At 36.0% G+C, this 13,913-nt stretch overlaps 1 protein-coding gene and 1 long non-coding RNA gene across 3 annotated transcripts; one reads left to right on the forward strand and one right to left on the reverse strand.

Moving 5' to 3' along the window:
- LOC126619489 (uncharacterized) lies at nucleotides 1-8,521 on the forward strand. 2 transcript variants are annotated; one of them, XM_050287887.1, is made up of 17 exons: nucleotides 1-361; nucleotides 478-585; nucleotides 1,476-1,521; nucleotides 3,087-3,244; nucleotides 3,383-3,500; nucleotides 3,615-3,697; nucleotides 4,146-4,205; nucleotides 4,371-4,628; nucleotides 5,188-5,284; nucleotides 5,452-5,502; nucleotides 5,622-5,702; nucleotides 5,934-6,005; nucleotides 6,210-6,272; nucleotides 6,451-6,603; nucleotides 7,656-7,713; nucleotides 7,802-7,854; nucleotides 7,938-8,521. In XM_050287887.1, exons 2-17 carry the CDS (start codon nucleotides 485-487, stop codon nucleotides 8,031-8,033), a joined length of 1,548 nt encoding a protein of 515 aa, XP_050143844.1. In that variant the 5' UTR covers nucleotides 1-361; nucleotides 478-484; the 3' UTR covers nucleotides 8,034-8,521. The 2 variants fall into 2 exon arrangements, with proteins under 2 accessions (XP_050143844.1, XP_050143845.1); XM_050287888.1 differs by having other exon boundaries at nucleotides 1-287.
- Nucleotides 8,522-9,853: 1,332 nt separating this feature from the next.
- Nucleotides 9,854-10,331, reverse strand: LOC126619507 (uncharacterized). Its single transcript, XR_007622085.1, has 2 exons — nucleotides 10,257-10,331; nucleotides 9,854-10,100 (listed from the first exon to the last, which is right to left on the reverse strand). It is a non-coding gene; the product is annotated as an uncharacterized LOC126619507 (long non-coding RNA).
- Nucleotides 10,332-13,913: the final 3,582 nt, after the last annotated feature.

Consider the following 13,913-nt stretch of genomic DNA (forward strand, 5'->3'; position numbering starts at 1 on the left):
TCCGGTTCACCGATTTCGGTTTCAACTGGAAGTGCCCATAGCGTTGACATCACGGTTGCAAATTCCAAGAAGACCAACCCAAAACCAAAACCAAAACCAAAACCAAAACCAAAACCCGTTTCGCAGATAAACAACTTGTGGCATCCATCCAACCCGTAATACTCCCAAAACCCAATTTCGTTTTGATTCAAACTTCTTCGGATATTCAATCAATTTACTCCCATTCGACCTTCAACTCCATAGCCAGCTCCCTCCTCCAAGACTTCCAGCAAAGACTGCAAATTTTGGTTAATTTCTGCAAACCCTTTTGCTGATTTTTGTTAAAGAGGTCGAATTTCTGGGATTTGAGAGCACCCATTTGGTTGGTTTTCCTGGAAAAAAGTCAAATTTTGTTGAATCTGTGAAACTCATTTGCTCGTTTAATTGAGTGTTTGATGAATTTGTACTGGGTTTTGTGTTTTTTGTTATATTTTGAAGAGCGGAGATGGAGATTGACAAGGCAATAAAAGAGTGTGATGATCGAAGGCTGAAGACCAAGTACAACAACGCTATCTATGTTATTCAGAGAGCTCTTGCGCTCTACTCGTAAGTTCTTCTTTGATTGTTCCCTTCTGGGCATTGTTTGTTTTTGGTGAATTTTCGAGCTTCTGCAATTTATGTGAACTGAATGCTGTGGTTTTTTTTTTTTTTTTTTATATGGGGATTAGAAGTTAAATGGGTTGAGCTCAAAACTCTGTATCAATTACTTTGTAACAATGTTTCTGCTCCTTTTCGTCTCCTCCCCGTGCATCTTTGATTTTCAACTCAATGCAGTTGCCAGACTGTTGTTTCTGAATTTTTGACATGTTTAACTTCGTATTATGTGATGCTATTTCTGTCAGGTGCTCTAAACCTGCAATATAATAAAAGGAAAACAAATAAGTTGGTTAGTTGATTACTGATACTGTTTTGATTTAATTAAAGGTAGAAGCAAGTACTTGGATATTGATGTGCGGAAGTATCTAGTAAAATAATTATTCGAATCTAAGCGATGGATTTGATTCTTAGTAAACGTTACTCTGCTTTTCCTTGTCGGTTATTGCCTGGTTTGTCGCTATCCGTTTAAGATCCTTTGGATGTATACACCATGTGTTGCTGGCGGTTTGGGCACTATGAATCAGACTACGCTTGCAAATTTCTTTGTGAAATTTTGAATATCTTGCAACCTTATCTGGAAAGAAATCCCATATCAAATGGATTAAAATTGTTCAACCATTATTAGGAGATTAAGGGTTGAATATCACTAATTAATGTATACATTTGAATCAAACAGCATTGGAAAATAATAAAATAAATATATGCACTTGAGGTGCTCCTGCTCTCCATATACCTTAGAGTTCGAATTTTCACACTTAAACTCAACTTTTGAAACATTGAGATTTGAACAGTCACTCTCTATAGTCTATATGCAAGTACTAAATTGTTTTCATCAACAGTATTGAAGAGGTTGCCTTCAGCTTCAATGGGGGAAAGGATTCAACTGTAAGTTTACAAGTGATTTTACTGGTTATCCATTTTTCTCAGTTGCTATCTTTGTCATTGATAGTATTGTTGAGAATATTGCGTTTAAGAATGGGAAAAATAGAACAAATTCAGGAAATCGAAAAACAAATAACCAAGATAAATTACACCAAGAATTTACGTGGTTTGGCAATATGTGCCTACGTCCACGGAACAGCAACAACAATCTTTCACCATATCAATAATGAGTAGAACCAATAATCTTGCCAAATCTCTAGAACTAGGACTTGACGAAAAACCTAAAAGAACAAGAACAAGAAATACACTATCTCTTTTCTTTTCTCTAGCACACACTTTACAATATTCTCTCACTCTAATCCCTTGAGTGGTATACAAAATATTGTTTTGCTCCCTTCCATTCAAAATTAGTACAATAGCCCCTTTATATAGACATAATAAAGGTCTTCTTCAATAAGGATTATTAATCCTAATTGGAATCTAGTTATAAATCCAACTCCAATTGAGAAATTAACTCCAATTAGGTAAACAACTCCAATTGGGAAAAAAATTTAATCCTCTACGACTATAATTCCTTATAGACTTAGGACAACTTATCATGGGATGAAAAACCTAACAATCTCCCCCCCTTACAGACTATAAGGAAGGTATACCAAAAAATAGGATTGCTCCTCTTGACCAAAGTCCCATTGATCGAACCTTTCATGACTGCGCTCCCCTTGATTGAACTACTCATGACCAGACTCCCCTTTATCCAATAATTCATTTACCAAGACCCTCTTGATTAGACTTCTCTTGACTAGGCTCCCTCTGATCACAATACCCATGACCAGACTCCATGTGATCGAACATCTCTTGACCAAAATTCACTTGACCAAACTTCTCTTGACCAGGCTCCCCCTGATCAGAACTACCATCATTGTTGGCAAAGGCAATTATAGACTTCTTTGCTAGAAAACATCGCTTATCTTCATCTTGGTCCAATCAGCATCAGACATACTTGCTAGCTTGCTCTTAGCACCTTCAGTAAAGCATGTCCTCCTCTTGATTTCCACGTAACCCAGTTGGAGTGGGTAAATAACACCAAGAATTTACGTGGTTCGGCAATATGCGCCTATGTCCACGGGACAGCAACAACAATCTTTCATTATATCAATAATGAGTAGAACCAATAATCTTGCCAAATCTCTAGAACTAGAACTTGACGAAAAACCTGAAAGAAAAAGAACAAGAAATACACTATCTCTTTTCTTTTCTCTTGCACACACTTAACAATATTCTCTCACTCTAATCCCTTGAGTGGTATACAAAATATTGTTTTGTTCCCTTCCATTCAAAGCTAGTACAATAGCCCCTTTATATAGACATAATAAAGGTCTTCAGGATTATTAATCCTAATTGGAATCTAGTTATAAATCGTACTCCAATTGAGAAACTAACTCCAATTGGGTAAACAACTCCAATTGGGAAAACAATTTAATCGTCGAAGACTATAATTCCTTATAGACTTAGGACAACTTATCATGGGATGGAAAAACCTAACAAGTATTAGTAACTTGGTTGTGTAGGTTTTGTTGCACTTACTCAGGGCTGGCTACTTTTTGCATAAAGAGGAGCAAAGCTGTTCCAACGAGTGTGTGAAAGATTTTCCTATGCGAACGATATATTTTGAGAGCCCATCTGCTTTCCCTGAAATCAACTCGTTTACTTATGATGCAGCCACTACGTGAGAGATGCTTCCCGTTTTACTCTCATTGTTTACTTATGTCTTAAAATGTCATTGAGGATCATAAGTTCTAGTTTTAGCATATAGATTTAAAGGTTCGAGATGTAGCCTTCTAGTAACATATTCTTTTTTAAGCAGCTATGGTTTGCAACTAGATATCATCCGCTCTGATTTCAAGTCTGGTTTGGAGGATTTACTTAAATCAAAACCAATCAAAGCTATTTTCCTTGGTGTCCGAATTGGTGATCCTACTGCGGTAATTGATTTTCTGTATCTGCAAAGATACAATCATATTGAACATATATCTTTTGTTGTCAGATTATTCTGCAGATGTTTCCTACCAAGATGCCTTAACTCTTGTGACTTGCAGGTTGGTCAAGATCAATTCTCTCCTAGTTCAGTTGGATGGCCACCCTTCATGAGGGTGAATCCTATATTGGATTGGTCATACAGGTATGTTTCTCACCTTTTGCTCTCTCATCTATTTTCTTTCTTTTCTGCATATGGAAAGCTCTGTTAGAAGCAACATTGCCTCCATAGTGCTTTTCTCCTTGAAAGAAAGAAAAATGAGTTATCTATATACAAAATTTCCTCTTATTGAGAAACAACAAACAAAGCCCTGGATAAGCCACAAGAAGATAATTCTAGTATTAGGTATCAGGTAACTACTGATTTAATGCAACATGAGGCTTTATAATGTCATATGATCTGAATTATATGCTTTCATATGACAATTAAGTGCGACCTAGAAGTGTATTTGATCAAAATTCTTAACTGAAGTAAATTCTAAGCTATAGAATTTAGTTAATCGTTGCATTAGACCAACAGGAGGCTTCCTCTTTATCCAAATTCAAAACTCTTGTACGTTCATGGGGTTTGACTTCCATGTGTTTCATTGCAGAGATGTGTGGGCCTTTCTCTTAACTTGCAAAGTGCAGTACTGCAGTCTTTATGATCAAGGGTATGTGGCTTGAACTGTTGCTTTGATGCTTGACTTTTTTCAATGCTCGCCATATTTTGAGTTGGTTCCTGATGCAGACATCATAATGTTTCCTTTGATTGTACTCTTCTGTTATACTTGTTTAGTCATATTCAACGAAATTGACGTGTTATTTCGTTTTCACAGTTATACTTCAATTGGAAGCATACATGACACAGTTCCAAATGCATTATTGAGCATTAACAATTCATCTGACAACAAAGAAGTATTTAGACCTGCGTATTTACTTTCTGATGGAAGATTAGAGAGAGCCGGGAGGGTTAAAAAACTTCCTCCTTCAGTTCGTGGGAATAAGCCTGCTGCTATCAATGGACTTGATGGTGTGGGCTTACATAAGAGTGGCCTACTCATGGCCTCAGCCATTGCTGTGGGGGATGAGATTTTGTAAGTCCTTTGTTGGTACTACATTCTTTTGTTGCAATCAATATCCATAATAATATGGTTGCGCCATGATAATATGAAATCCTGTATTCCATTGGTTGCGCCATGATATCGATGATCAGTGATTACTTATTAAAAAGTTTCAGGCGCTTTGTTGGATTTTCAGTAGTTAACAGAATCAGTACAAACCATTTTGTTCAACTATTCTCTTTTGTTTTCAGTAGCCTTTCATTATCTCACAGTTTAAGGCTGAAGGATTACTAAATTTTTCAAAATTGTGTTTAGGCCCTAATGAAATTGGATTTAGCACTTCGAGTTAACTTTATTAGTCATCGTGTCCCTGTTCATGATCATTATTTTTCTTATATTTTTTAATTATCACTTGTGCAAAGGAAAACATAAACAGTCATGTGTAGAAAACTGACATAGTATTAACTATATCATAACTTCAAAACATGAAGGAAAGGTAAAATTCATGATTTAGATGTCATAGTATCTTCTGTACCTTAACCTAATGTTATTACTGAAGTTTATTCTTTTCTGTATCTGTTTGATAGCTCAGGTTTGGCACTGTTGAGGATCAATTAGGGCCTTCACTGTGTAGAAAGCTCCATTCTATTGGCTGGTCGGTATCACAAACTGTTGTTGTTCGGAATGATGTGAGTTACCATTGCAGTTTAATTTGTTAAACATAGTTTGCCTAGTTCAGTTACCTATATATCAATTTATGTAACTGCAATAATGGATGTGCAGTTTTGCATGGAAACTGAAACATTTACTCAAATCACCTTACATTTTCATTTCCATGATATTCTCTTGGTAACAGATAGATGCTGTGGCCGAAGAAGTCGAGCAACGCCAATCAACTGATGATATGGTAAATCTTTACAATCTGTTTGAGAGTTCTTAGGTGGTTCTTAATTATGAAATGGATTGAGGGATTTTTCCCTTTTTTGTTCTAATCTCTAGCCCATGTTATTTGACATTACTATGTAGGTATTTATGTATGGAGGGGTTGGCCCACTGCACTCAGATGTCACTTTGGCAGGTGTTGCAAAGGCTTTCGCGGTTCGTCTGGTATGTTTATTTTGACTGAACTTTCTAAAGCACATAGAGAGTGATATGTTAATGAATCTATTAGTATTTCATTTTTGGAAAAAATGGAAATCTGTATTAACCCTTCAACCTTCATGGACTTGTAAAATGGAGTCCATAGGAATATCATTGAGATGTCCTAATTTGTCGAAATTTTTTAGTTTTTCTCTAATCCTCTAACAATATTGAGGTTGGTGAATCTTCATTGTTTAGGCTCCTGATGAAGAATTTGAAGAATATCTGAGGCATCTTATAGGTGATCAATGCACTGGTGACCGGAATGAGGTACTTGGATATCAAGAGTTTCTTATACTTAATGCAATGTATCATGATCTCATTGTGCTTTTTTTTTTTTTCATTTCTGTTGGTTGTCACTTTCTGTGTACTATTATTATGTTCCCATAAATAGTTATTTACATACCTTATTGTGCTAGAAGCTTCACAGTTCACAGCATGAATTTGATTGTATTCTTGCTTTTGCCTTCTCAGATGGCTCTTTTGCCTGAAGGTATCACTGAACTATTGCATCATGAAAAGCTGATTGTCCCTTTGGTATGTGTTTGAAAGGTCACATATGAAGTTTTTCTTTTTGTATGTTCTGTTAGCTAGAATTTATGACATCGTTACTGGGAATAATCTAAAAGTGTCCTCTTGAGTGATTTGTGTGCATATATACATCCGACCAGTAAAGTACTAATTATATATAGACTCAAATGATTGACTCTTTCAGATCAAGTGTAAAAATGTAATAATCTTTACGGCAACAAATGTCTTGGAGCTGGATGAGCAGTGGAACTGTCTAATTGAACTAATGATATCCGATGGTGGGCTAGCAACGATGCAACCATTTGTATCTAGGCACTTGACAACAAACCTTACAGATGTAAGTAATTCTGTATTCCATGTATCTTCAATTAAGTCTTGAAAATTTGGGTGTGCGTACACAACACACTTCTTGTTTTTTTCCAGACAATCTCTTGTTAATTACTAGACTGATAAATGGAAGCACACGTTTAAACAATAAGCCATGGTGGTCCTCACTGACAGTCTGACAACATTAGCATGCAAGATTTGTAAAGCTTTACCACCCCTCAAACAACATACTGCAATCCCTGCTATTTCGTTAGTGTAGCTTCCATTTTAACTTCTAACATCTTATGCATAATCCTCTTTGTGTGAATCACTCCTATGTGCATAAGTTGGGATGATCATTCTTGTACTCTGTGCTTGGCCTATTTTTTACCATAAAGGTACATGAGATGAATCATTAGGGGGAATATAGGCTCGTTTGGTGCCTAAGATTGGATAACTAAAAAAATTCAAGGTATGTTGTAGTAAAAAATAATGTTAGAGGTGGCTAGAACGGTAAGCTATTAGGTGTTGATATCCTACCATTTATGGGGTAACGGGGATTGGAAGGGATAACTTTCCTTCATGACTAATTCGTCTTCAACCTTCAACTTGGTCAAAATTTCTTCATTGCTTTCTTCAACATACATTTGAATGTAGAGGTGTTGATATCCTACCATTTATGGGGTAACGGGGATTGGAAGGGATAACTTTCCTTCATGACTAATTCGTCTTCAACCTTCAACTTGGTCAAAATTTCTTCATCGCTTTCTTCAACATACATTTGAATGTAGAGAGTAATTAAATCCTAGTTAAATCCTAGGCACCAGACGAGCTTATAGTACTTATGCCAGGAGATATAAGTGGTCTGTTGTCTTTGTGTATGTAGCCCACTATCAGAAGGATACCGTATCCATTTTTCTGAATGTTAATCATGAAAGTACCGAGTTGGGTAATTGAGAAGGTCACATTTTCTTAGAAATTCTGGAATTTCTAAAGCATGCAATTAATTGGGTATGCATAACAAAATTGATGTCTTACTAATTGTGTGGTAGTCATCTCTTTTTTATTGGGTGAAAAATGCAGGTAGAAATTGCTCAACCTCTGTCAAAACTTTGCCTGGAGTTTCCAGACCTTTACATTGGTGAGTGCCTTCTGAAAACTTTAGATCTCTAGGACAACATGATATCATATATGAATTCTAATAGTGATCTTCCATGGAAAATACAAAGGTTGTCGTCGCAAATCAAGGAAGGAGCCTCTTATAATCTATTTTGAGGGCAAGGTACTAGAACATTTCTTGAGGTATTATGCATATATATATAAGTTGTTTGAATGACTATAACTGATTGAGTAATTTTGTTGCAGGACCAAGATCAAATTCAATCAGCCATAGAGGCATTGTGCAAGAAGTTCCATCCGGGGGCTTTCATAGAAACAGCGGTTGTTCAACTGGTCTTCTGAGGCTTCAAAATGCTGAGTTATCCTGCACTTGAACCGGCCTCTCTTGTACGAAAATGATGATGGAACAAGCAGAACCCTCTCAGTATATTTGAATGGAAGAAGGAGATCATTGAAGTGGAATTTGGAAGGGGAGCAAGACGAGAAGGAAAACATTACAACATTATAGATGCTGGTAGCTGGGCAAAGCCCCCCCCTCCCTATGAAATTGGGGAGATGTTTAACTAATGATTATGGACAAACGAACTTCGCACTGGATGCAATCTAACTCAGTTTACAATTCTATTTGAGGTGATCGACCGGACGGTTCTTTTCGATCACTTGTTAGCTTTATCTTGGTCATTCACACAAATCCAATGTACAACTAACAAATTAACGTATTAAGGTTCACTTGACATGAATCTAACGATGTCACTTATGTTAGTGTCGTATGAATAATTTTATTGCCTGTTTAACTGCTAATTATACAAATAAAATGTTGAAATTGTATAGGGTGTTTTTGTGGTGAAGAATTTATGCTAGTGTGGGAACTGCATGTTCTTTGTTGTGATTCTTGTGTGTTGTCAACCCTGTAACAAATGGTTTTCGTTTTCTTTTTTAAGATTGAAAATAAAATTATGTAATCTACTTGAATTTTGATTGGGTGAGTTACAAAATGGGGGAGGAATCTTGAAGACAACAAATTCAAAAGAGCTGCACGAAGGGGCCCTAGACGGAAAAAGCCCGGGCTTACACATTAAGTTAGGAAGGACATGTTTATTTACAAGAAATGAAAATGAAAATTATTCCCTTTTACTGGATGAAATATTCTATTTCTGACAAAGAAGTATTTGTCCGTTGAATAAATATTCCACGTGGCTTGGACTGGCTCAAATTTGCGTTGACTCTAACCATTGATCGGTCAACGTTGACTGATGACTTTTTATGGAATTGACTATAGAACCCTTCTTAGGATATTTTGGCGCGCTGATTCCGTTTTCGCAATTCGTTTCTTCAAATTCAATTATTTTAATGGAGTTTTTTCTAATGGGTCCGTATATAAGCCTAGGAGAAATTGTTATCGGTAATCTTGTCCTTTATAATTTGAATTTTATTTTCAAGTGCATTATATTTATATAGTTTTCAAAAATGCTTTGTTTAAAGTATTTTTCTACATCATGTCATGATTACACTTATCTTTAGAAGTACTATCATATTCCTAAGTTTTATGAAACTATCATGGCATGATCATACATATTTTATATGCTCATCATACATTCCTATACTAGTGATTTGTACTTGTTCGGGCAATGTATGTTCACATCACATCGATACACTTGCATTGGATTCATTAAGTGTCAACCTGTACTAGTCTGTATTAGGCAACTATATCTCTTACATATGATGAACTTAGCACCAGTTTCACGTATATGTGGTACTAAAACGTAGATCATTATTACAACCAACATGTTTCATGTTAGAATCTCTCTGCACAAACTTGTATGTCCGCACATGGCGATGATCATTTGATATTGTATGTTATTATATTTGAGATATTGTCATTTACTATAATCTTAAAATGTTTTATTATACGGTAATTGGTTTTCATACTAATACGTAGGTAAATTACACAAATTCACCTCAACTATAGGTCATACCATAATCTCATACCTCATGTTTTAAACATTGCAATGTCATATCTCATTTTATGTATTCATTGCAATGCCAAACCTTTATTAAATTTTATGTCAATTTCCCTGTTAAATGATGATGTGGCAGGTGTGGAAGCCACTCTCACACCAATTGAGTTAAAAAAAATTACTTAAATATTAGTAATTAATGAAAAAAAAAGGTTATTATTTATACAACTCATTACTTTCTAAAAAATTTAAAATTCTAAAAATCTAAATAAAAATAATAATATAAAAACTGAATATTTCGACGGCAACGAAGAGTCGACGGGAGGGGGATGGAAGGGGATCGGGAGTCGACCGGTCGACGAGGAGAGGTGCGTCAACGACTCAACGGATAGGTGCAAATGACAGAACCCAATCCTACCGCCGTCGTCTTCTTCCGCCAATTAAACGAAAGCTGCAATTCCCCCAAATCAATACAAACCCAACCCAAAAAACCAAATCAAATCACAAAAATAATTGGAAATAATGGAAATTGGAGAAGTAGACGTCAGATTTTTCAATTGGGGGGTATTTTTTTTTTTTTAATAAAAAAAAATGGTTGGCTGTATACCCATTCGTCGGGGCTCGTCTGCAACAAAACCTCGAGCTCGTCGTTTTATATGGTGATGCCGGCGTTGGGGTGCAAAGATGCAGTGGAAGAACATTGATAGATGCATATTTATGCGACTTAGTTAGCTTGTTTTCTTGCATTTTCATAGTTAGTTTGTGTTTAGTATAGTGATTTAAGCTATTTTCATCTGTTTGTAGGTCTAATTGGCAAAGTTGGCAAGAAAGCGTATTTTGAAGCATTTTAGAGCAATTATGGGCTGAAATGGATTGCATACATGTGGAGCACAATGAATGGACGTTTTTGAAGATCAAGTGAAGCTAGGAACGTGCTAAAGAGATGGAGAAATCAATTTAAGACATGGAAGATGAATAATCAGCTGCAAGGGCATCTAAAACCCTTCTAGAAGACCTATCCTTCTCTTATACATGTGCCGCACCACCCTTTCTAGAAGCCCTAGAAAGGTCGCACCCCAAACCTTTCTAGAAGTCCCAATTTCTGCCACAAAACATGTTCTTTCTAGAAGCCTAAAAAAGTGGCGCCTATTCCCTATATGAACAACACACCACAAAACCCTAGCCTTTTCCCATCAGAATTTGTGAAAACCCTAGCCTATAAATATATGTTTTCAGCCACAAAGTCGTGAACCACCCCCTACCATTCAGAAACACATCTTGCCGCACCATATACACCATTCTACAACCTTTTACTGCAATTTTGGAGAAGGAGTCTTGCCGTGCCTTCCATTGATGAAGGAGGGCCTTGTGCACAAGCCACCTACAACCATTGGAGTTCTAAGAGTTCTTTCTTTTCTTGTTTTAGTTTCAATGTTTATTTCAATTTGCTTTTCAATTGCTGTGAACATGTGTAACTAAGTTTTTCTTAGTTAGATGTGAATTCAAAGCTATGGACGTATGTTTAATATGAATTGATTCCTTTCAGTTATTGTTTCGTAAAACATGAATGAGTTTTACTTATCTATTTGCTTGATAGCTTATTCTTGTGTGTTGATTAAGGATGCATACTTAGTTTGCATGCATGAATCTGATGCTAAATTATAAGAGACTTTCACCTAATCGTTAGGAACTTATAATTACAAGTAGTGGAGATTGTTAGTCACAATCGTGTTAAGTAGATTCTTGGCAAGAGTATCATGCAGTTCATAGTTATAATTGCCTTGTCAATGCTTATGATTTCCTTGGAACTTAATGATCTTTGAATGTATTTCTATCATGTTGTTCATATAGGGAACTTGAGAAGAATAATTTGGTTGCGATGCGTTGTCTATTCAATTAAATGAATTTAGGGAAATTTGAGAGTTAATTTGTGCATTCATGATTAATTTGGGGCATTGTCGTTCATGGTTTAAAGAAACAATACTGGAAATCAATTTATGTTGCATATGTTTCATGTGTGGAGAAGGACCTTCTAACTAGCCTATTTCACCATTCAATTCACCCAATTTCATATCTAGTTTACTTTGGTTTGCAATCTGTTTAGTTTTACTTCAATTTCGTCAAAACCAAACCCCATTTTCTATTTGGTGTTTTAGGTCAGAATCTGTCCAAACTAGATTCTTCAAAGTGTTTTGAGTCAATATAAGTTAGAATTAGTCCATAAACTTTGTTTGAGTCTTAATTAGTCTTAAATTTGTCCAAATAACTCCCTAGAGTCTGTTTTCAGTCTAATTGTTAGTATTGTGCTATTTTGAGTCTTTTAAGTGTGTTTTGAGTTAGTTAAGTCATAATCTGTTTTCTTTTAGTCTTTAGTTAAGTCATAATCTGTTTTCTTTTAGTCTTTTGAGTCAAATTAAGTTTTATTTTCGTCCAAATCACTTGTTAGGTCTAGAATTGAGTATTTTTAACTTAGTTTTGTTGATTTGAGTGTTTTAGGTCAGTTTAGAGTCTATAAAGTCTAGTCTTGTGTTTTTAAGTCTAGTTTAGTGTTTTTGAGTCATATTTGTGTAGATTAGCAGCCCTAGTTAATCAATGGCCTAGAACGATCCCTACTTTCATATACTACAACTATCTTAATAGGGTTTAATTTGTGTGTTGGATTATTTCACATCAAATTTTGGCGCCATTGCCAAGGATTAGCAACTTTGCTAATCCCCCGTTGTTTCTTTTTGTTTATTTTCGTGTCTTTTACTTTTGATAGTTGATTGAGTTTTCTTTCTTTGATTTTAGGTACTAGAGAAGCAAGATATGACAATTGCTAACATTCAGGCTCAAATAGCAAATCTTACTTCTCAATTGTCACTGTACATTAACATGACCATAATACAAAGCACCCTTACATTCGATGTGTCCTATACATAAGGATATCAAGCTGATCAACATCCACAAAGAAGTTGGGAGAGTGTCAATACCTGGGGTTGTCAAGATCACAATCAATCAGGGAACAATTTGTTTTCCAACATGTACAATTCGGATTGGAGTGATCATTCAAACACTATGTGGTGGGAACCTCAATTAGTTCAACATGAAGCATATTGGCAGCCATATGAGGAGTTCTATTCAAGACTTGTGCAGCCACCACAACCTCATATACAATATGCCAAACCAAACTCAGGTTCGTCAATAGATTATGATCAAATTCTTGATGAACTAACTTCTTTGGCGCAGGGCTCACAAAATCAAGCCAAGGAGGCTCAACAAGGAGAATATTGGCAGCCATATGAGGAGTTCTATACAACGCCTATGCAGCCACCACAGCATGCCCCGTAACAATTCCAACCGAATTCAGGTTCGTCAATAGATTGTGCTCAAATTCTTGATATACTAACTTTTTTGACGTAGGGATTACAAAATCAAGACCAAGTAATGAGAGAATTGAAGAATGAAATGGGAGAGATAACGAAATTCATGGGACAAATGCAAGAACAAAGTGAACTCTCCAACTCAACTATTGTAAATTCAATGGGAGATTTTGAAATCACTGAAGAAATCACTTTGAGAAGTGCTATGGAGATTGGAGATGACCTAAAAACATCCAAACATAGCCTAGAAGAGGACAAGAAGCTACTGATGGAGGAGGAGGAAGAAGACACACCCACGGCAAGGGAAGAACAACCCTTGCCGCATGTCCTTAAAGCTTTCATGCCATGCAATTCAGGTAATGTTGTTCCAAATTCAATTCTTTCTAAACCTATTCCACCAAATGTCCATTTTCCTCGCAGGTTCATGATTTCCAAGGAAGAAGAGAGTGAAAAAGACATCGTGGAAGCCCTCCCAAAGGTGCCAAGTACTATCCCGATTCTTGTTACAACAAAACAAGTTCCAGAATGTGTTGAATTTTTTGAAGAGAATTGTACATCAAGAAGAAGGATTCAAGAGAAAGAAGTAGCCAGGGAAGATGTAGAATGCATCAAAGAGGATGTATGTGAGACAACAAAGCCCAAAGAAGTTGAGTTTTATGACACATGACAAGTCACAACCATCACATTAAATCTGGCCAAGTCCAACATTCCTGAAACTTTCAAAGAAGTGGTGTTTATTCTTGAGTTCATGTCGGAGCAAACAGGTAAGCCACCTTCCCGAATTTTAATTTTGTTTTATACTAATATATTGTTAATGATTCAGGCACCCACTCTAAAATTTAAACCATTACCAGATCATTTCAAGTATCGCCTTCCATTCAAAGATCAATTCCATGCCGTGG

Source organism: Malus sylvestris, chromosome 4, assembly GCF_916048215.2.
Source record: "Malus sylvestris chromosome 4, drMalSylv7.2, whole genome shotgun sequence".
Lineage (NCBI taxonomy): Eukaryota > Viridiplantae > Streptophyta > Magnoliopsida > Rosales > Rosaceae > Malus > Malus sylvestris.

Excerpts from the sequence above, each read along its gene's own strand:
- LOC126619489 (XM_050287887.1), top strand. The coding sequence starts at position 485 with ATGGAGATTGACAAGGCAATAAAAGAGTGTGATGATCGAAGGCTGAAG. Across the intron at positions 3,501-3,614 it reads GAATTGGTGATCCTACTGCG|GTTGGTCAAGATCAATTCTC; the intron begins GTAATTGATTTT and ends TGTGACTTGCAG. Across the intron at positions 4,206-4,370 it reads TGCAGTCTTTATGATCAAGG|TTATACTTCAATTGGAAGCA; the intron begins GTATGTGGCTTG and ends TCGTTTTCACAG.